Here is a 20,500-nt window from a genome sequence, read left to right as displayed (position 1 = left end):
AATGGGGAAGGAAAAAGGGGAGACTGTGGAGGGGAAGGGGGAGGAAAGGGGAAGGTTGGAAAGGGAGAGAAGGGGAGGAGGGAATAAAGGGAAGGGGGAGGGGTGTGGGGAGGAAAGCAGAGGAAGTGGTGAGGTGGGGAGGAGGGAAGGGAGAGAAAGGGAGATGGGGAGGGGAGCTTGAAAGAAAGGGGGAGGAATGGAGGGAAAGATTAGGTTTAGGGGATGGAGATAAGAGAAAAGAAAGGAAGGAAGGGGAGGAAAAGAAAGGAAAGCAAAGAAAACGAAAGGAAAGGAAAGGAAAGAAAGAAGAAAGGAAGGGAAGGGAGAGGAAAGGAAGGGAAAAGAAAGGAAAAGAAAGAAAAGGAAGGGAAAGGAAAGGAAAAGATAGGAAAGGGAAGGAAATGAAAGAAAAAGAAAGAAAAGGGAAGGAAAGGAAGGGAAAGAAAAAGGAAAAGAAAAGGGATGGAAAGGATAGGGAAAGAAAGGAAAGGAAAGGAAATGGTGACTGGGTTAAGGGAAAGGACAAAAGGGGAGGAGGGGTGGGGAGTTCATCGGGGGAGATTATACTGGGGAGGGAAGATTATGAAGGCCTGCTTGATTATCCTCCCCCATCACGCACTGGGGGAGGAGGAGGAGGAGGAGGAAAAGATGATGGACAAGAAGACAAGAAACAGGAGTAAGAGAAAGTTGAGGAAAAGAAGAAGAAAAGGGAGATAAAAACGAAGAAGAAAGAAGAAAGGAAGAGAAAGAAAGGAAAGGAAAGGAAAGGAAAGGAAGGGAAATTAGGGGAAAGGTAAGGAGGAGAAAGAAAGGAAAGGGAAGGGAAAGAAAAGAAAAAGAAAGGAAAGGGAATGAAAGAAAAGGAAGGGAAAGGAAGAAAAGAAGGGAGGGGAAAGGAAAGGAAGGGAAATTAGGGGAAAGAAAGAAAGGAAAAGGAAGGGGAAGAAAAGGAAAAGAAAGAAAAGGAGGAAAAAGACATAAACGAAGTAAAATTAAGAAAAAGAAAAGAAAATGTGAATAACAAGAAAAGGAAAGAAAGAAGGAAAAGCAATATCAGTAAAAGGAGATGAAGAATTGAAAAAAGAAATGTGAAAAATGGAATAAGAGAGAGAGAGAGAGAGAGAGAGAGAGAGAGAGAGAGAGAGAGAGAGAGAGAGAGAGAGAGAGTCCTAAAGTGGATAATGAAGGAGTATTATATAAAGGAGGATAAATTAAGGATATAATAAGCAAGAAAGAAAGAAAAAAAAGAAAGAAAGGAAGAAAACGAAGCAAAGAGGAAGAAGAAAAAAAAATAAGGAGAGAGGGAAGGAAGTAGTTATTATTCTCATGGAGGAAATAAGTAGGAGGAGGAGGAAGAGGAAGAGGAAGAGGAGGAGGAGGAAGAGGAATTAAAGCGTTTAAAAAATATTCTCCAATCTTTTGATGAAAAACGATTGAGGTCAAAAAAGCGGCCATATTTTTTCTCTTTTTTGCAATTGAGAGAGAGAGAGAGAGAGAGAGAGAGAGAGAGAGAGAGAGAGAGAGAGAGAGAGAGACTGGTCGGGAGGGTGCGTGCTGGCAATGGCGAGTCCAGCTCCTGATCAGACCATGGTGAATTACACACACACACACACACACACACACACACACACACACACACTCTCTCTCTCTTACACCTAATCACCCTCCTCCTCCTCCTCCTCCTCTTTACGTAACCCATTTCATCAACAAAGTAACAATTCAGGAAGGAGAGAAGGGAGGAGAGAGAGAGAGAGAGAGAGAGAGAGAGAGAGAGAGAGAGAGAGAGAGAGAGAGAAGGTAGATAAAGAAGAGTGTAAAGCTGGAAGAGAGAGAGAGAGAGGGGGGGGGGGTCAGGTGAACTGTTATAGGCTAATTGAAATGTTGCGTCCTTATTGCCCTGAGAAGTGACGTACACACACACACACACACACACACACACACACACTTTCATGCTCATCTTTCAACAACTTTTTTTTCCTTCTGTTTTTGTTTCATCTTATTTTTTCGTCTTTTTTATCTTTTTTATTTTTTTCTCTTGTGTCAATAGGAAATAATTGCATGTTTTTTTATTTTTTATTTCTTATTGTTATTTTTTATGTTGTAGTAATAGTGGTAGTGGACTAGTGGTAGTAGTAGTAATAGTAGTAGTAGTTGTTGTCACTCGCATTTATCTCTAATTAGTTACTTAATCTCTCTCTCTTTGTCATCTCTCACACACTCTCTTTGGGATTATCTTCTGTGTAGCCCTGTCCACCTAGCAGTGAGTAGGCATGTGAGGAGCAGAGGAGTGACCTCTTTGTCGCGGGTGTTGTGTGTGTGAGTCTCAGCAGTCTACCCAACGGTCGGTACTACAAGCTCTGGGGAACGGCTGGCTATCTTGAGAGAGACCCGCAGCAGACCAAGAGGTGGATTACACACACACACACACACACCAAGCTCCTTCCCTTTCCCCCTTCTTTCTCCTCTCCCACTCTCCCCTTCTTTCATTATTCCTTTCTTCTATCACGTTCTTCCTTCTCTTTTTCCTTTTCTTTCATTTCGCCTTTTCCCCTTTATCTCTTCCTTCTCCTTCCTTCGATCTTCTACACTTTCTTCCCTTTATTTTTTTCTACTCCATCTTTTCTCCCTTCTCTCCCCTTCATTCCTCTCCTCTCTTTCCCTCTTCTCTCCTTCTTTCCCTTCTTTCCCCTTCCGTCTACTCCCCTCTTCCTTCCCTCCTCTCCTTTTTCTATCCCTTCCTCCCACTTCCCTCTCCCATCATTGTTCTTTTCCCTTTTCCATCCCTTCTCCTCCCTTCGTTATTCTCCCACCCTCTCCCTTTCCTCTACGCTTCCCTTCTCCCACCCTTCCCTTCCCCTTCCTTCCAAGCCCATCTTCCCTTTTTCTGTCCCATCCTTCCACTCCCCTTCTCCTCCCTTTCCTTCTTCCTCTTCTCCCTTCCTCCCATTTTCTCTCCCTTTCTTCTCCACTCCCCCTTCCCCTTTCTTCCTCCTTTCCTCCCCATCTTCAATAACAGCGCACCAGGAATCCATTACGATTAAATTTTCAAGCGACAAAGTGTCCCCGGCGTTGAAAATGGGAACAGGCGCAACAAAGAAAATGGGGAAGGAAGGAAGGAAGGAAAAGGGAGGAAGGAATGAAGGAAGGACGACAGGAAGGGAGGGAGGAAGGAAGGAAGGAAAGAAGGAAGGACGAAAGGAAGGAAGGAAGGAAGGAAGAACGATCATGAAAGGAAAAAACAGGAACAGGTGCAAGAAAGAAAATGGGAAATGAAGGAAGGAAGGGAGGAACAAATGGAGAAACGAATGAAGGAAAGTAGGAAGGAAGGAAGAGAAAGGAAAGATGGGAATGAGAAAGAAGTTGATAAAAAGAACTGGAGGCGAAAGAAGAGGAAGGACAGAAAGAAAGGAAGGAAGGAAGGAAGGGAGACAATAAGAAAAAGAAAAAGAAAAGGAAGAAACGTAGCAAGGAAAAAACAGTATGCAAAAGAAAGAAGTTCATGATAAAAAGAAACATTGAAAGAGAAAGAAATGGAGACGAAAGTAGAGGAAGGACGAAAAGGAAGATTTAAGAGAATAAGACAAAAGAAAGAAAGAAAAAGAAAGAACGGGAGAGAAAAGTAGGAAGAAAAAAAGACAAATTTCAACATATAAAGAAAAGGAAAAAGAAAAGAGGAAAGACAGACAGAGCGAACAGACAGTTAAACAGACAAGTCGATAGATAGACAGACAAACAGTTAGACAGACAAAGAAAGCGAAGAAAGGAAGAAAAAGAGGGAATTTCAACGATAAAAAGGGAAAAACAGACAGACAGATAGATAGATATAGACTCGTCCTCTTGGGTGCAGAGTTTTCATCGTATCACAAATAATACAACAAAATAAATTCTCTTCTTTATATATATACGCTCCTCCTCCTCCTCCTCCTCTTCTGCCTGCCTCGCGTTGCATGACAAACCTACATTATGATCATGAATGTGTGTGTGTGTGTGTGTTCAGTCTGATGAGAGCTTGTGTTTTTTTATAGTATATTAACGTATTTTCATTATTTTCATTATTATTATTATTGTTACTACTAGCTTCTTATCTCTTAGTGCCGCACAATAGCCTAACGCGTGCATCAGTCAGGCCCTACAAGCACTAAATCACCAATATTGACATTCTATTCCATACTTCTCAGGCGGTCGGAAGGAAGCCATGACCAGCGTGTTCACTTCCCGGCTCTGACTTCAACACCAACATTGCTGACCAACATAACATTCCCACGCCGCCTTATATCCCTGACTACGCTGCCACTCTGCTGACTCCACTGACGTCACGCTGCTGCTGCTCATCCGCCTCCGCATCCCGCTGCAGAACGCTTAACTTAGCCAAAAATAGGAAGGATATGAATCGGACACGCACGAATTTCCCGCCATCAGTGACGTCATCAAGGTAAACAAACACTCAAGCGAGGATCCATCGTGCAATTGTGATGGGTTATTTTTTTTTTCTTTTCTTTGTGATCAAGAATGATTGCCGGGTATGGATTTTATAAGCGCTGTGGATCATTTATTGCCGCTTAAAATGGTTCAGCGGAAGAGGAACGGCGTCAAGGGATAGAGTGAAAAGAAATAAAATAATAATAATAATAATAATAATAATAATAATAACTGATGATAATAGCAACAAAAAAATAAAAATGTTATCGTGTTCTTTATTTATGGGCGTTATTTTTTTCGTTATTTTTCTATTGTTTCTGGATTTCCCTTTCACTTTAACCATACATGGGTCAGATATAATGTAAGGATGCAGTAAGACTTCAGAAAATAACCAATGACATCAATTAACCACCTAAATGCGCCTAAGAAATTATGTATAGCGTATTAGCCCTCACCTCGAATATGCAGTGCAGTTCTACCTCTCTCACTATTACCATCACCATCTTTACTACCACCCTCACAATCATCACTATCATTATCACTATTTTCACTACCACACTCACTGTCATCACTATCATTATCATCATTTTCACTATCATTACCACTGTCTTCACTATCATCACTATCATCCCCATTTCACTATCACTTACCATCACTATCATTATCATCATCACTATCATTATTAACTGTCTTCACTATCTTCCCTATCATCACTTTCATCTCCATTTCACTATCACCCTCACTATCATCACTGTCATTATAATCTTCACTATCATTATCACTGTCTTCACTATCATCACTATCATCCCCATTTCACTATCACACCATCACTATCACCCTCACTATCATCACCATTTTCACAATCATCAGGCACTGCAGCTCTGTTTCACTCACTATAAAATGAACATATCCATCACTGTCAGAATCGGTGCAGAGGAGGATGAAAAAAAAGTAGGAACTATTCATTTATAAAGTCAAACGAAATCAAGTTTAAATTTGTATTCTCTGGAAGGGCAAAGGGTACGAGGAGACTTGATTGACGTTTACGGTAATACATATGAAGTTCAGGTTGTATAAGAGCCAGATAGGAAATGTTAAGAGCAAGTATTGGATTAGTAAGTGTGTGTGTGTGTGTGTGTGTGTGTGTGTGTGTGTGTGTGTGTGTGTGTGAGATAAGGTTTTGCTGGAAAGAGAGCCGGGTAGAACACTTAGCAATGGGTTTAATTCGGGTTAATTCGGATTCAGCAAAGATATGAGGAAGATTTGGTATACTAATAGAGTGACGGACAAGTGGAACAAGCTTGGCAGTCATGTTGGGAGTGGCATTACGATAGACACGTTCAGAAAAGAGGTTTGACGAAGAGACGGAAGATGAAACAGACGTACAGTGAAACATACAAGAGAAACGGGAAGTGAAACGGAGAGAAAAATAGACGGTGAAACAAAGAAGAGAAACGGGAAGTGAAACAGACAGAAAGATAAACGGTAAAACAAAGAGAAACGGGAAGTGAAACAGACAAAGATGGACGGTGAAACAAAGAGAAACTGGAAGTGAAACAGACAGAAAGATGGACGGTGAAACAAAGAAGAGAAACTGGAAGTGAAACAGACAGAAAGATGGACGGTGAAACAAAGAAGAGAAACGGGAAGTGAAACAGACAGAAAGATGGACGGTGAAACAAAGAAGAGAAACGGGAAATGAAACAGACAGAGACGGACGGTGAAACAGAAACAGACGGAGAAACAAGATCGAGACAGACGATGAAACAGACGGACGGACGGAAAAACAGACAGAGAAACGGACGATGAAACAGACAAGAAAGACAGACGGTGAAAAACAAGAGAGGCAGACATTAAAACAAACAGAAAATGACAGTAAAAGAGATGACAGACAAAGAGACAGATACAAAGATGAAAAGCCTTGAGTCCATCCATAAAACACTTTAGGCAGAAGGGAAAGGTCGCTGGACTTCATCAAAACCGAGAAGCCGTTGAGGGGTGACCTTGATTGAATAACGGAAGCGGAGAGAGAGAGAGAGAGAGAGAGAGAGAGAGAGAATGTGTCTGTCTGCCTCTTTCTAATACACTCCTTTCCTCTCCCTCCTAAATTCGTCTTCAGTATAACGTTAGAGGTGAGGGTGTTCAGATATCTTCCCTCCTCCTCACTTCTTTTTTTCTTGTATTTTTTTTTATCTTACTATCATCTTTTTCTTCTTCTTTTCAGCTTTTATAACTACAACGTCTTTTCTTCTATTGCTTCTTTTTCTTCTCCATCTTTTTTTTCTTCTTTTATTACTACTTTTTCTTCTACCACCACCATCGTTACTACTACTGCAACTATTACTACTACTAGGTCTACTACTGCTACTACTACTATACCACCACTAACTACTACTACTACCTCTACTACTACTACTACTACTACTACTGTTATTACCACCACCATACGTCTTCTTCCTATCCTCTTCCCCTCACACCTGTTCCCTTGTGTCCCCAGATGAGTGACGGCGGTGGAATGAGGGTGGCGTCGCGGGTGGCGGCGGCGCTGTTCCTCCTGACGGTGTCCGTGGGGGTGGCGCTGGCCTCGGGGGGCGGCAGTGGAGGTAAGGACTGGTGGATAGGGGAAGGGGTGGTGATGGGACTGGTGGATAGGGGAAGGGTTGCTGATGGGACTGGTGGATAGGGGAATGGTTGGTAATGGGACTGGTGGATAGGGGAAGGGCTGATAATGGGACTGGTGGAGAGGGGAAGGATTGGTAATGGGACTGGTGGATAGGGGAAGGGTTGGTAATGGGACTGGTGGATAGGGGAAGGATTGGTAATGGGACTGGTGGATAGGGGAAGGGCTGGTAATGGGACTGGTGGATCGGGGAAGGGGTGGTGATGGGACTGGTGGATCGGGGAAGGGCTGGTAATGGGACTGGTGGATAGGGGAAGGGGTGGTAATGGGACTGGTGGATAGGGGAAGGGTTGGTAATGGGACTGGTGGATAGGGGAAGGATTGGTAATGGGACTGGTGGATAGTGGAAGGGGTGGTAATGGGACTGTTGGATAGGGGAAGGGGTGGTAATGGGACTGGTGGATAGGGGAAGGGCTGGTAATGGGACTGGTGGATCGGGGAAGGGGTGGTAATGGGACTGGTGGATAGGGGAAGGGGTGGTAATGGGACTGGTGGATAGGGGAAGGGGTGGTAATGGGACTGGTGGATAGGGGAAGGGTTGGTAATGGGACTGGTGGATAGGGGAAGGATTGGTAATGGGACTGGTGGATAGGGGAAGGGCTGGTAATGGGACTGGTGGATAGGGGAAGGGGTGGTGATGGGACTGGTGGATAGTGGAAGGGGTGGTAATGGGACTGGTGGATAGGGGAAGGGGTGGTGATGGGACTGGTGGATAGTGGAAGGGGTGGTAATGGGACTGGTGGATAGGGGAAGGGGTGGTGATGGGACTGGTGGATAGTGGAAGGGGTGGTAATGGGACTGGTGGATCGGGGATGGGGTGGTGATGGGACTGGTGGATAGTGGAAGGGTTGGTAATGGGAGTGGTGGATAGGGGAAGGGGTGGTGATGGGACTGGTGGATAGTGGAAAGGGTGGTAATGGGACTGGTGGATAGGGGGAGGGGTGGTGATGGGACTGGTGGATAGGGGAAGGGTGGTAATGGGACTGGTCGATAGGGGGAGGGGTGGTGATGGGACTGGTGGATAGGGGAAGGGGTGGTGATGGGACTGGTGGATAGTGGAAGGGTTGGTAATGGGAGTGGTGGATAGGGGAAGGGGTGGTGATGGGACTGGTGGATAGTGGAAAGGGTGGTAATGGGACTGGTCGATAGGGGGAGGGGTGGTGATGGGACTGGTTGATGGGTAGTCGGCACAGACGACTGTGACGACAGGAAACGGTAAAAAATTGAAAAATGGTCCCGACAGTCGTCACGACTGTCTCAAGACAAGCCAAGACTGTTGACGACAGTCGACACGACTGCCCCAGACCTCCTCAGACCTCAACCGGAAGTGACGGTTTGTCCAGACTCTTGCCGACTCTTGTCGTGAAAGTTTAGCATGGAATACTTTTATGCGCTACCCCTCACGACTCCAGACTCCCGTCACGACGTCGGCACAGCATCCAGTCTCAAGACCTCTTTCAAGACATGCCCGACCCTTTCACATCAACACCCAAGACCTCGTGTACCCTAGAGTCGTGGGTTGTCTTGGCCCACAGTCGGCACAGTGTGAACGGGGCTTAACCCTTCTTCCCCTTTGTCCTAACCAGCCTCTCCCTCCATCAGGCCACGGGGCAGCAGCGGCAGGGTCGGAGGCCGCGGACAACGCCACCAACGCGACCTGTCCCACGGACACGGGCCACGGGTCCACGGGCATCAAGGTGGTGTCGGTGCGATGGAAGGAGGTGGGCGTCTACTTCACCATCACCTCCTTCGTCATCATTGCAGGCCTCGCCAAGCTGGGTAGGTGTTGTGTACGGTTGTGACAGTGATTGGGTCTGTTTTGGTGGTGGCGGTGAGGAAAGTACCAGATTTTAATGTTTATTTATTTATTTATCTATTCATTTATTTCATTTATTTATTTTACGATCAGCCTGTAGCACCGGTAGGCTTTTTAGGTAGGGCCTGAAGGTCGACCTCAGTCCGTTAGTGACATAGGAAAAAGTTTATAGTGACGCCATTCTGCTTGGCTCACGCTGCCCCGGAACTCTGCTCCACTGTAGTGTTTCCTCAGAGTCCGGGTTGACAGGTGGTTGTCAGACAGCGTATAGGTAGCTTAAACCCACTCGGCGATGACTGAAAATTGTCATCTTGTAGCGAGATGCGAACCCGGGTCCTGCTGGACGCCACGCCCGCACGCTAACCACTCAGCCACCGCCTCCTGCCTGGTATTAGGAATTTCAGTGATGATGGTAGTGATAGCAAATTTTGATTATGGGAATGATAATGGTAGCAAATTTTAATAATGGTGATAGTAGTGGTAGCAAATTTTAATAATGGTGATAGTAGTGGTAGCAAATTTTAATAATGGTGATAGTAGTGGTCGCAAATTTTAATAATGGTGATGATAATGGTTGGAGATTGTCATGATATGTGGCGGTAATGGTAGTGATATGATGATGATTATGACAATGATGTGATGGTGGTGGTTAAGATATGATAATGATGATGTGGTGATGGTGACAAAGCAGTGATATGATGATGATAACATGATAGTGATGACGATGACCCCCACCCCCCCCTTCTTCCCCGCAGTCTTCCACCATCTGCATTGGCTATCCAGCAAGGTGCCAGAATCCTGCGTGTTGGTCGTCCTGGGAATGGCTCTTGGACTCATTGTTTATTTTGCCACCAAGTAAGTGTGAAGGAGGACTAAAAGTGGAGGAGAGAGGAAGGATATGGGGTGTTTATTTTGCCACCAAGTAAGTGTAAAGGAGGACAAAAAGTGGAGGAGAGAGAAGTGTAAAGGAGGACGAAAAGTGGAGGAGGGAGGAAGGATAGGGTGTTTATATTTGCCACCAAGTAAGTGTAAAGGAGGACGAAAAGTAGAGGAGAGAGGAAGGATGGGATAGAGACAGCAAGAAACAGGATAGAGAAGGGAGAAAAGATGAACGAGTAGAAGAGGAAGAACGTGTAGATGGGGAAGAGAAGAAAAAGAGGAAAGAGCGAAGGTAGAATAAAAGAAAGGGAAAGAACAAGATAGAAGATTGGGATAATGAAAGGGGAGAGAGATCGAGAGAGAGAGAGAGAGGGGGGGAGGGGAAGGAAAAGAAAGGAGTGTGTGTGTGTGTGTGTGTGTGTGTGAAAACCATGACCTTATGCTCCACTAATCCGTCTATTTTTATCCCCCGTGTGTGTGTGTGTGTGTGTGTGTGTGTGTGTGTGTGTGTGTGTGTGTGTGTGCCCAGGAACAAAGATACAACGCAGGTGTGTGACCACGATGTTCCTTTACCTCACTTCACCTCCGACATGTTCTTCTTCATCCTCCTGCCCCCGTGAGTATGCTGCTGCCCATCTTCACTATCATCCTCACTATCTTCACTATCACCATCACTATCTTCACTGTCATTATCACTATTTTCACTATCATTATCACTATTTTCACTATCATTATCACCATCACTATCTTCATTATCATCACCATCACTATCTTCACTATCATTATCATCACCATCACTATCTTCACTATCATTGTCACCATCACTATCTTCACTATCATTATCATCACTATCTTCACTATCATCATCACCATCACTATCTTCACTATCATTATCACTATCTTCACTATCATTATCACCATCACTATCTTCACTATCATTATCACCATCACTATCATCATCACCATCACTGTCTTCACTATCATCACCATCACTATTATTATCACCATCACTATCTTCACTATCATTATCACCATCACTATCTTCACTGTCATCATCACCATCACTATCTTTACTGTCATCATCACCATCACTATCATCATCACCATCACTATCTTCACTATCATCATCACTATCACTATCTTCACTTTCATTATCACCACTTTCACTATCACCCTCACTATCATCACCATTTTCACCCTCACCCTCACTATCATCACCATTTTCACCATCACCCTCACTATCATCATCATCTTCATTACCATTATCACTGTCTTCACTATATTCACTATTACTATCACTATCATAACTATCATCCCCATTTTCACTATCACCATCATTACCTTCACTATCATCACCATTTTCACTATCATCCTCATCTTCTACTATTACCATCACTATCATAACTATCATCCCCATTTTCACTATCACCACTATTACCTTCACTATCATCACCATCTTCACAATCATATTCATCTTCTACTATTACCATCACTATCATCACTGCTTCCGTTTGTCCATCATCACATCACGTCGCTACTATCACCATCACCATCTTCACCATCAACCTTTATGCCCATTTTCAACTCCGTCACCATCATTGTACAACCCCACTGTCCCTATCATCACTCACCATCATCAGTGTTTATATTTTTACGATCATCAATATACTTTAAACACGCTAGCTTTACACATCTCTTCTTTACAGTATACATCCATCATCACTCACCTCGTCAGTGTGTATATTTATTTTTACTATCATCATCAATACATTTTAAACACGCTAGCTTTGCACATCTTCTCTTCCTCTTCTTCACATGACATATATTCCACGTTCGTTTCGTTTCTCTCTTCTTCCAGCATCGTCCTGGAGTCCGCCTACAGCCTCCACGACAGAGCCTTCTTCGACAATCTTGGCACTGTGTTGGTCTTCGCTCTAGTGGTGAGTTTGTCTTCGTTTGTTGTATTTGTTTTACTTTCTCCATGGTGTTGGTTCTAGTGTGACGTACGTGACTCTCTCTCTCTCTCTCTCTCTCTCTCTCTCTCTCTCTCTCTCTCTCTCTCTCTCTCTCTCTTATCATCCTCCAGCCTCTTTTTCCGCCTTTTTTCCCATCCTTCCCGTCACTTCCTTTCCCTCTTCCCTGCCTCCTCCTACTCTTCCTCCCTCAACCTCGTCATTCTCTCTCTCTCTCTCTCTCATCCTCCAGCCTCTTTTTCCGTCTTTTTTCCCCATCCTTCCCATCACTTCCCTACCTAGCTCACACTTCCTTCCCCTCTCCTTCCCTCCTCCTACTCTTCCTCTCTCCACCTCGTCATCCCCCACCTCCTCCTCCTCCTGCCTCCCCTCCTTCCCCCCTCGTTAATAATCCACACGACATATTTCATTTAAATAATAAACCAACATTCCACCGAGGAAGCTCACGGCGTCACTAGGAGTGTGTGTGTGTGTGTATGTGTGTGTGTGTGTGTGGGGGGGATGGAATAACGCCTTTAAGGGGGGCACCACGTGAATGTCTAAAACCATTTTTCTGCAGAGTTTTAGCTGACTTTTTTTTTGAGATATCTGTAGTTGCAGCGAGAATATTTATTTCGTACACTGAGCTTAAACAGCTTCATAATTCAAGACACAGGGAAATATATTACAACAGAATTAACTTTTTTCTCCACAAAAACTCAAACGTGATTTTTTTTCTTTGTTTGGTGAAAACCTTTAAAAGATTCAGACCCTTTGTTCGAACACTAGAATGTTTGCGCGAAAAGACATGCATAAAATATACTTTGATCGAGTCGAGAAGGTTTTGTCATGCCTAGAAGCCTGATATTGAGATAAAGAAAAAAACTGTATAAAATCTTGGAAAAAAAAATACAGGAGCAGAATTAGCCCACAGTGAACATGACCAGTGACGAAAGTGCCGTTACAAATGCTATACTTCGTTCCATCAGTTGCATTAAACATATACTGAAGACCTTGCGTGCTGAGGTTACGAAGACACGTTGCTGTTACTGGGATCTTGAAAACTTGATGAACTTCGAAGACCCAAACCAGCAGCTCGGAGCCTCGAACACTGGATTGTTTGGGCGGCTTTTCCGATACCCTACGCCCCTGTCCACCCAGCAGTGAATGAGTACCAGGTATTAATCGGGGGTTGTGTCCCGTCTCCTGGGGTCTGTTCCCTCCTCCTATAATTCCTTCTCCTTTGTCTCTCTCCGGCATATGACCACAGATGTTGCGCCGACTAAACGAAACTTTCCAACTGGATTGTTTGCTTGGATCACTCTCGGGCGTTGATGCGTCGGACCGGGAAGGGAGGCGGGGAAGCACTATTGTTATTTCTCGCCTGATCGAAGCTCCCCATGGAATATTTACATGAAAAGTGCCAGAGGGTGATTTGTAAGCTTGGCACAGGTAAGAATACAGCAGGTGGACGGCAGTGGTGGCGGGGATGTGGAGAGGTTATCAGGGACGGTCTCAGGGCAAAGCAAGCAAATGGCTGCAACGTTGGGCCCCACATTTGGTAAACATAAACTTGAATATAAATGCACGTCAGTGAAGGTAAAGTTTGGGCCATATACGCCATAGCTAAGTGGAAATACATGTAAGCATAAAGGTTGGGCTGTACGCTTTACCTTGCTGGTACTCGCATTGGCTCGCGCATATTTAGGGGGGGGTCATGGTCATGGTTGTTAGGTTGGGTTATAGGTTAAAGGACCCTCTAAGTAAAATGATGAGAAAGAATCATCACTTACGCAAACCATTTCATAATAGATATCAACGCATGTGTGATCAGTTTATGCATCATCTATTTTGGGAGGTTTATATCATAAGAGAAATTTGGCCCATCGCTGGTACACGTAAAGCCACAAATTTGGCCCGTCGCTGCTACCGGGTTAAGCAATATAGAGGCGTCATTTTCAGTTTCCTAATTGTTTTTCACTCCCTTTTCGTTATTACTGTTCCATTCAGTGATAAACCTTAATTTTGCGTGACGTAGCACTAGTTCGAAAGACATTGACTTGGGATCATGTAAGGAAGGGGAAGGGGCGGTATAACTCCATAGGAAAGAGGCTGTGATGCCGTAACCAATGTATAAATGTTAGATACCATAAGTTACCACGCTGGGGATACCAATAGCAGTGAAAATAGTTGTAGTAGTAGTAGTAATAATAGAAGGAAGTAAAAGTAGAAAGTATATGATGGGATTTTATTAACCATCTGTTGATTAGCTCTGGTTTTAGTATATATACCTAATTAACTTTTTTTGTGACCTTCGTTGATTTATTTATCTGATGGGGTCAGTGATAATAATTGTGTGTGTGTGCGTGTGTGTGTGTGTAATTTGCCATTTCTAAGTATTGCCTCCCTCATATCTAAAGCTCTTTGCTCAGTATATTCTTATCATTTTTCTATTTTCGTTGTTTGCTTGTGTCTATATTTGTCTCTGATTTCTCTCTCTCTCTCTCTCTCTCTCTGCTGCTGCTAATACCATCCTCCAGTCTCTCCCCATTCCTACTTCGTATCCTTCTTCCATCCCTCCTTTTCACCTCTTTCCGTTCCTTCTTTCTCTTTTTCGCCCATACCTCCTTTCCTCCCCCACCTTCTTTAGTCTTTACCTCTCCCTTCTCTCCACCTCTTTCCATTACCGAATTCCTCCCGCAACCTCGACCTCCTCCTCCTCCTCTCCATCCAACCATTTCCTTGAGTCATTACCAAATAGACTTACAGCTTTCTCCCCGTTTCTCCTTGCAGGGCACCCTCTTCAACATCGCAACCATTGGTGAGTACAGCATTAGACTCAATCTGTTCTATAGCTATGCTCTCCTAATTTCTTTACCTCATTGCATTTTAATGGGACTCAACTTAACCTTGTAATATTAAGCCTTTGGAAGTGGTGTTATGATTCCAGGGATTGTTTTTAGTATTTGCATATATATTGGGTCAAGATAGGTAATGTTAACGCGCTGATATAATCGTCTACTGCTGGATTAACTGCCCTTCTGTTGTCTCGTCTGTGCCCTACTAACCTTCAAACCTCCTGGAAATCAATAAGAAAGAGTGCAGAGACGGTCTTCATATATATTGTTACATCAGGTTTTATTCCTTCTTAGTGCCTGCGACTGTTCACCTGTTTGTAATTATTTGGACAGGTAAAATTCTGTACACCATTAATATTGATTTTATTTGAGTTTGTGCTAGTGTGTGTGTGTGTGTGTGTGTGTGTGTGTGTGTGTGTGTGTGTGTGTGTGTGTGTGTGTGTGTTTGAGAGAGCAAGAGGCAGACATGTACAGACAGACAGATATAGACATACTAATACAAATTAAAACAGACACACATAGATCTAGACATAAAACAGACAGACAGACAGGCTTAGAACACATGGATAAATAGATAGAGAGACAGACAGACACAAATAGATAGATAAATAAATAGATAAACACATAAGAGAGCCTTGACAAACATATATACGAACAACAAAAACAGAGAGAGAGAGAGAGAGAGAGAGAGAGAGAGAGAGAGAGAGATTGGACAGGGATGAAATTAAGACAGAAAAGAGGTTTGACATAACTGAATATGTTACACCATCAGATACAAAACACAAAATTATAAAAAGTATCAAAAATCATGTCCCAGAGAGAGAGAGAGAGAGAGAGAGAGAGAGAGAGAGAGAGAGAGAGAGAGAGAGAGAGAGAGAGAGAGAATCCTAACATCCTCATCATATTACCTATTCATCTAACACTAATACCACACTTCTCCCTCCCTCCACCCTCCCCCACAGGCCCAACACTCTACGGCCTCAATGCACTAGGAGCGATGGGCTACATCAACTTCACGTGAGTCACCCAGAGTTCTGTATTTTAAGACACCATCACTTATCACATCAACTATTTCTAAAGGTCAAAGAAGGGATCAACCGGGTTTTCATGAGTGTTTTTTTAGGTTCATGTTACAGAGGAAGGGGCAAACTAACACCAGGGTCATAAAACTACCCCTGGAAAGGCCTACAGCTCCTACGAAAGCCATGTCAAATGTGTGAACTTGGGCGACGAAATGTTTTAAAATACGACCCTTACCTGCTTGCATGTGCCCGAATGAAGCTGTTTGTAGTTTCCCTCTTTCTCCTCCACTCCACTATAGTACTTTTTTTTACGACAAAGGAGATGGCTCAAGGGCAATAAAGAGTGCAGAAAAAAAAAAGCCCGCTACTCACCGCTCCCATAATAGACAAATGTAAAGAGTAGCCAAAAGAGAGGTTTAGGCCTATTCTCCACTGGTCTCATTTTCCTCCACAATCTCTGCTGTTGATCCTTCTCTTCCCTCCTCTTCTCCGTCGTCTCCTGCTTCTCTTCCATCTAGCTGTCTATATATATATTCTTCTAATCTATTTAAATTCCCTTTCTAATCACCACCACACCACCAAACACAACAATCTTTCTTTTCATTCAAGGAGTCAATAGTTTACCTTTGTCCCCTTTTTCCTTTCCTTTTCTTCTCCTTCTCTTCTTTAAACGTTCACTTCTCCTCCCCCCCCATTCCTCCTTTTTTCCTTTCTTCTTCCGTACACACCACTCTCCCCTCCCATCACCCTTTCCTTTCTCCTTCTTCTTCTTTCTTTGTTCTCATCCTCACACAACCACAAACACCACCTCCTCCCCTTCTTTTGCATTTCCCTTCTCTCTCTCAACACCACCACCATCACAACCACCTTTACTGTATTCCTCTTTCCCAACACAACCAAAACCACTATATTACTCTTCTCTCAATTGCAACTTTCTATTCACACGAGTCACTTATAGTTCTTTTTTTCATCGCCCTTTCCTTTTTCCTTCTCCTTTCTTTGTTCTCATCCCCACACAACCACAAACACCACCTCCTCCTTCCATTCCATTCACTATATTACTCCTCTCTCAACACCACCACCACCACCACCACCTAACACCCTCCCACCCTCCCACACAGATTCATGGAGGGTCTGGTCTTCTCATCGCTCATCTCCGCAGTGGATCCTGTCGCTGTACTCGCTATCTTCCAGGAGCTGGGCGTCAACAAGGACCTCTACTTCCTTGTGTTCGGGGAGTCGCTGCTGAATGGTGGGTGTCTGGGGAGGGAGTGATGGGTGATTGGGGGTGGCGGCAAGGAAGGGAAGCTGTGTGGGTGTTCGTGGATGAGAACTAAGAATGGATGAGGAGGAGGAGGAAGCTGAAGAAGGAAGAAGTGGAAGACCAGGAGGAGGAGGAGGAAGAAGGGAAAGGTGCAGATGGGGAGATGCTTAGATTTTGGAAGAGGTAGAAGAGATAGAAGAAGGAAAGAGGAGTTAGTGAAGGAGGAAACAGAAGCTTATATAAGTAGGTACAGGTAACTCTACTTCTCTACTCTACTCTACCCTACTCTACTCTACACACACACCTCCAGACGGCATGATAAATGTTGCGCCGACTAAACGAAACTTTCCACCTTTCCAGACGGCATGACGGTGGTGGTCTACAGCACGATGACGTCTTTCATGTCCATGGAGGAGGTGACGGGCGTGCAGTACGTGCTGGCGGTGGTGGCCTTCATGGTGGTGGTCTTCGGCGGACTCTTCATCGGCGTCATCTTCGGTTGTGTCACGGCGCTCGTCACCAAGTCAACCACCGATGTGCGAGGTATGTGGTGGAGTGTTGGAGGAGGAGGAGGAGGAAGAGTAGTAGGAGGAGGAGGAGGAGGAGAGGTCAGGTCTAAATGGTTTAAGACAAGTATATTGAAAAGAGTAAATTATAAAGAGGAGTAAAGAGGATATGAAAGAAGGGGTGAAAGGAGGTGGTGTGAGGTGCAGATAGATTAGGGTGAGGATAAGGAGGATATGAGGGAATGAGTACAAGGAGATGAATTAAGATGATTAGGATGACAAGATGAAGACAAAAGATAATGAATGACCCAAGAAATTAATACAAAATACTAATGAGAAGACTTGCATGTGTGTGTGTGTGTGTGTGTGTGTGTGGGTAATAAAAAATGGTAAGGTATAATTTGTGTGACCTAATCTTGACCTCCCCTCCCTCAGTGGTGGAGCCCCTCGCCCTCCTCGGCCTCTCCTACCTGAGCTACCTGACGGCTGAACTCTTCCACTTCTCAGGCATCATCAGGTCAGTCTCAAGCCTTGCAAACTATTACTAAATCACTACATAGACACACTACCTCTCCGCACCTCTCCGTCTCTCTCTCACTCACTCATTTCCACCTCACAGTCTCATCAACACACACACAGACACACTATCTCACCACACCTCCCCGTCTCTCTCTCTCCCTCATTTCCACCTCACAGTCTCATCAACACACACACAGACACACTACCTCACTGCACCTTCCTGCCTCTCTCACTCCTTCACTTATCTCTCCCTCACAGTCTCATCGTGTGTGGCCTCATCCAGGCTCACTATGCCTTCCAGAACATCTCGCAGAAGTCCTACACCTGCGTCAAGTACTTCACCAAGATGGCCAGGTAAGACGGAGACTCGTTAAGGACAGGTGGGTGGGTGGGGAAGGTCGACATGGGAGAGAGAGGTTCAATGTAGGCAAGTAAAGGGAAGGTAGAAATCAGTAGAGGCTGAAAAAAAAGGTGCCAGGTAAGAGGGAGGCTCGTTAAGGACAGGTGGGACAGTAAATAAGTCTGTTACTGTCCTGGTGAATGGGTGGGGGAGGGAGGTCGACATGGGAGAGAGATTCATTGTAGGCAAGTAAAGGAAAGGTAGAAATTAGTAGAGGCTGAAGATAGGGACATAAGCGGAGCCAGATTGAGCTTCGGTAATATATAAAACAGTTTTGTAGTTTAATATTATCTTATCTATGTGTTACTTGTCTTTGTTTTCTGTTCTGATACTTACTTTTTTTTTACAAAGGAGACAGCTCAAGGGCACAAAAAAAGGAAACAGTAATAAAAAAAAGCCCACTACTCGCTGCTCCTACAAAAAGAATCAAAAGAGGTGGCCGAAAGAGAGGTCAATTTCAGGAGGAGAGGTGTCCTGATACCCTTACTTACTTTACAAACCCCCTCCACCTCTACCACCACCGCCACCTTAACCCCCCACCCTGTCCGCAGTGCCACCAGCGATACGGTCATCTTCATGTTCCTGGGCATGGTGCTGGTGAGCGACGAACACATCTGGCACACCGGCTTCGTGCTGTGGAGTGTGTTCTTATGCTTCGTGTACAGGTTCATCGGTGAGTGCTGGAGTGGAGGAGGAGGAGGAAGGAAGGAAGGAGGGAGGGAGAGAGGGAAGGAAGGAAGGAAGGAAGGAGGGAGAGAGAGAAGGAAGGAGCTGAAGGAAGAAAGGAAGGAAGGAAGGAAGGAGGGAGAAAGGGAAGGAACTGTAGGAAGAAAGGAAGGAGGGAGAGAGGGAAGAAAGGAGCTGAAGGAAGGAAGGAAGGAGGGAGAGAGGGAAGGAACTGTAGGAAGAAAGGAAGGAGGGATGGTAAGAGTAAGTAAAGGAGAGGAAAGGTAGAGGTCAGGGAGGAGGAGGAGGAGGGGAGAGAAGGAAGAGAGGGAAAGGGATGGTAATGGGATTGGAAGGAGAGGAGGGGTAGAGGTTAGGGAAGATAGTGGAGGAAGAGGAGGAGGGGAAAGAAGGAAGAAAGGGAAAGGGATGGTAATGGGATTGGAAAGAGTGGAGGGGTAACCTAACCTAACCTTACCTAACCTAACCTAACCTTACCTTACCTTACCTAACCTAACCTAACCTAGCCTAACCTAACCTAACCATACCTTACCTTACCTTACCTTACCTAACCTAACCTAACCCTACCTTACCTTACCTTACCTTACCTAACCTAACCTAACCTAACCTTACCTTACCTTACCTTACCTTACCTTACCTAACCTAACCTAACCTAACCTAACCTAACCTAACCTAACCTAACCTTACCTTACCTTACCTTACCTTACCTTACCTTACCTTACCTTACCTTACCTTACCTTACCTTACCTTACCTTACCTTACCTTACCTTACCTTACCTAACCTAACCTAACCTTACCTTACCTTACCTTACCTTACCTTACCTTACCTTACCTTACCTTACCTTACCTTACCTTACCTTACCTTACCTTACCTTACCTTACCTTACCTAATCTAACCTAACCTAGAGGAGGAGGAGGAGGAGGTAAGGGAAGGGACTGAAGAGGGTAATGATGAAGAGAGGCAGAGAAGAAGAAGGCATCCCCCATTCCCCCCACCCCCTTCACCCATTCTCCCATCCCCTCCACCCCCTTCACCCATTCCCCCATCCCCTCCAGGAGTCTTCATGCTGACGGGTATCATGAACAACTACCGGGTGAAGAAGGTCGGCCTGGAGGAGCAGTTCATCGCGGCGTACGGCGGCCTGCGTGGCGCCGTGGCCTTCTCCCTCGTCAACATGCTGAATGAGTCACTGCCCCCTCGACGCATCTTTGTCACAGCCACCCTCGTCGTCATCCTCTTCACTATCTTTGTACAGGTGGGTGGGCGGATGGGCGGGTGGAGAGGGGTGTTGTGAAGTCATTGGTAGTGGATAAAGTTGTAGGAGTAGAAGTAGATGGAGTTGAAGTAGGTGGATGGTTGGAGATTGGGATTGTGGGGTTATGGTATTGGATAAGAGTAATGGTCATGGTAATGGTAGTAGTAGTAGTAATAGTAGTAGTAGTGAGGAAGAGGAGGGGTGGTAGTTCTATTAGTGAAGTCATGAGATAGTTTATGTGT

General features: G+C 44.7%; 1 protein-coding gene across 4 annotated transcripts in view; it reads left to right on the top strand.

Annotated features, from left to right (window-relative positions):
- LOC126986326 (sodium/hydrogen exchanger 2-like) overlaps positions 1-20,500 on the top strand; it is a 70,917-nt gene that overhangs the window by 33,633 nt on the left and 16,784 nt on the right. For 3 of the 4 annotated variants that reach the window (XM_050842379.1, XM_050842378.1, XM_050842381.1), the window contains exons 2-15: positions 4,179-4,432; positions 6,917-7,022; positions 8,702-8,878; positions 9,671-9,770; positions 10,324-10,410; positions 11,653-11,734; positions 14,540-14,567; positions 15,567-15,621; positions 16,748-16,878; positions 17,251-17,433; positions 17,832-17,913; positions 18,174-18,269; positions 18,867-18,988; positions 20,059-20,258. In XM_050842379.1, the coding sequence (XP_050698336.1) occupies positions 6,917-7,022; positions 8,702-8,878; positions 9,671-9,770; positions 10,324-10,410; positions 11,653-11,734; positions 14,540-14,567; positions 15,567-15,621; positions 16,748-16,878; positions 17,251-17,433; positions 17,832-17,913; positions 18,174-18,269; positions 18,867-18,988; positions 20,059-20,258 (1,449 nt within the window). In that variant the 5' untranslated portion in view covers positions 4,179-4,432. Of the gene's footprint in view, positions 1-4,178; positions 4,433-6,916; positions 7,023-8,701; positions 8,879-9,670; positions 9,771-9,824; positions 9,838-10,323; positions 10,411-11,652; positions 11,735-14,539; positions 14,568-15,566; positions 15,622-16,747; positions 16,879-17,250; positions 17,434-17,831; positions 17,914-18,173; positions 18,270-18,866; positions 18,989-20,058; positions 20,259-20,500 lie in introns of those variants that run through there. The other variant, XM_050842380.1, reaches the window with a different exon arrangement.

This window comes from Eriocheir sinensis, chromosome 61, assembly GCF_024679095.1.
Source record: "Eriocheir sinensis breed Jianghai 21 chromosome 61, ASM2467909v1, whole genome shotgun sequence".
Lineage (NCBI taxonomy): Eukaryota > Metazoa > Arthropoda > Malacostraca > Decapoda > Varunidae > Eriocheir > Eriocheir sinensis.
The sequence above is the reverse complement of the archived record's forward strand: the minus strand, read 5'-3'. Positions and strand labels throughout refer to the sequence as shown.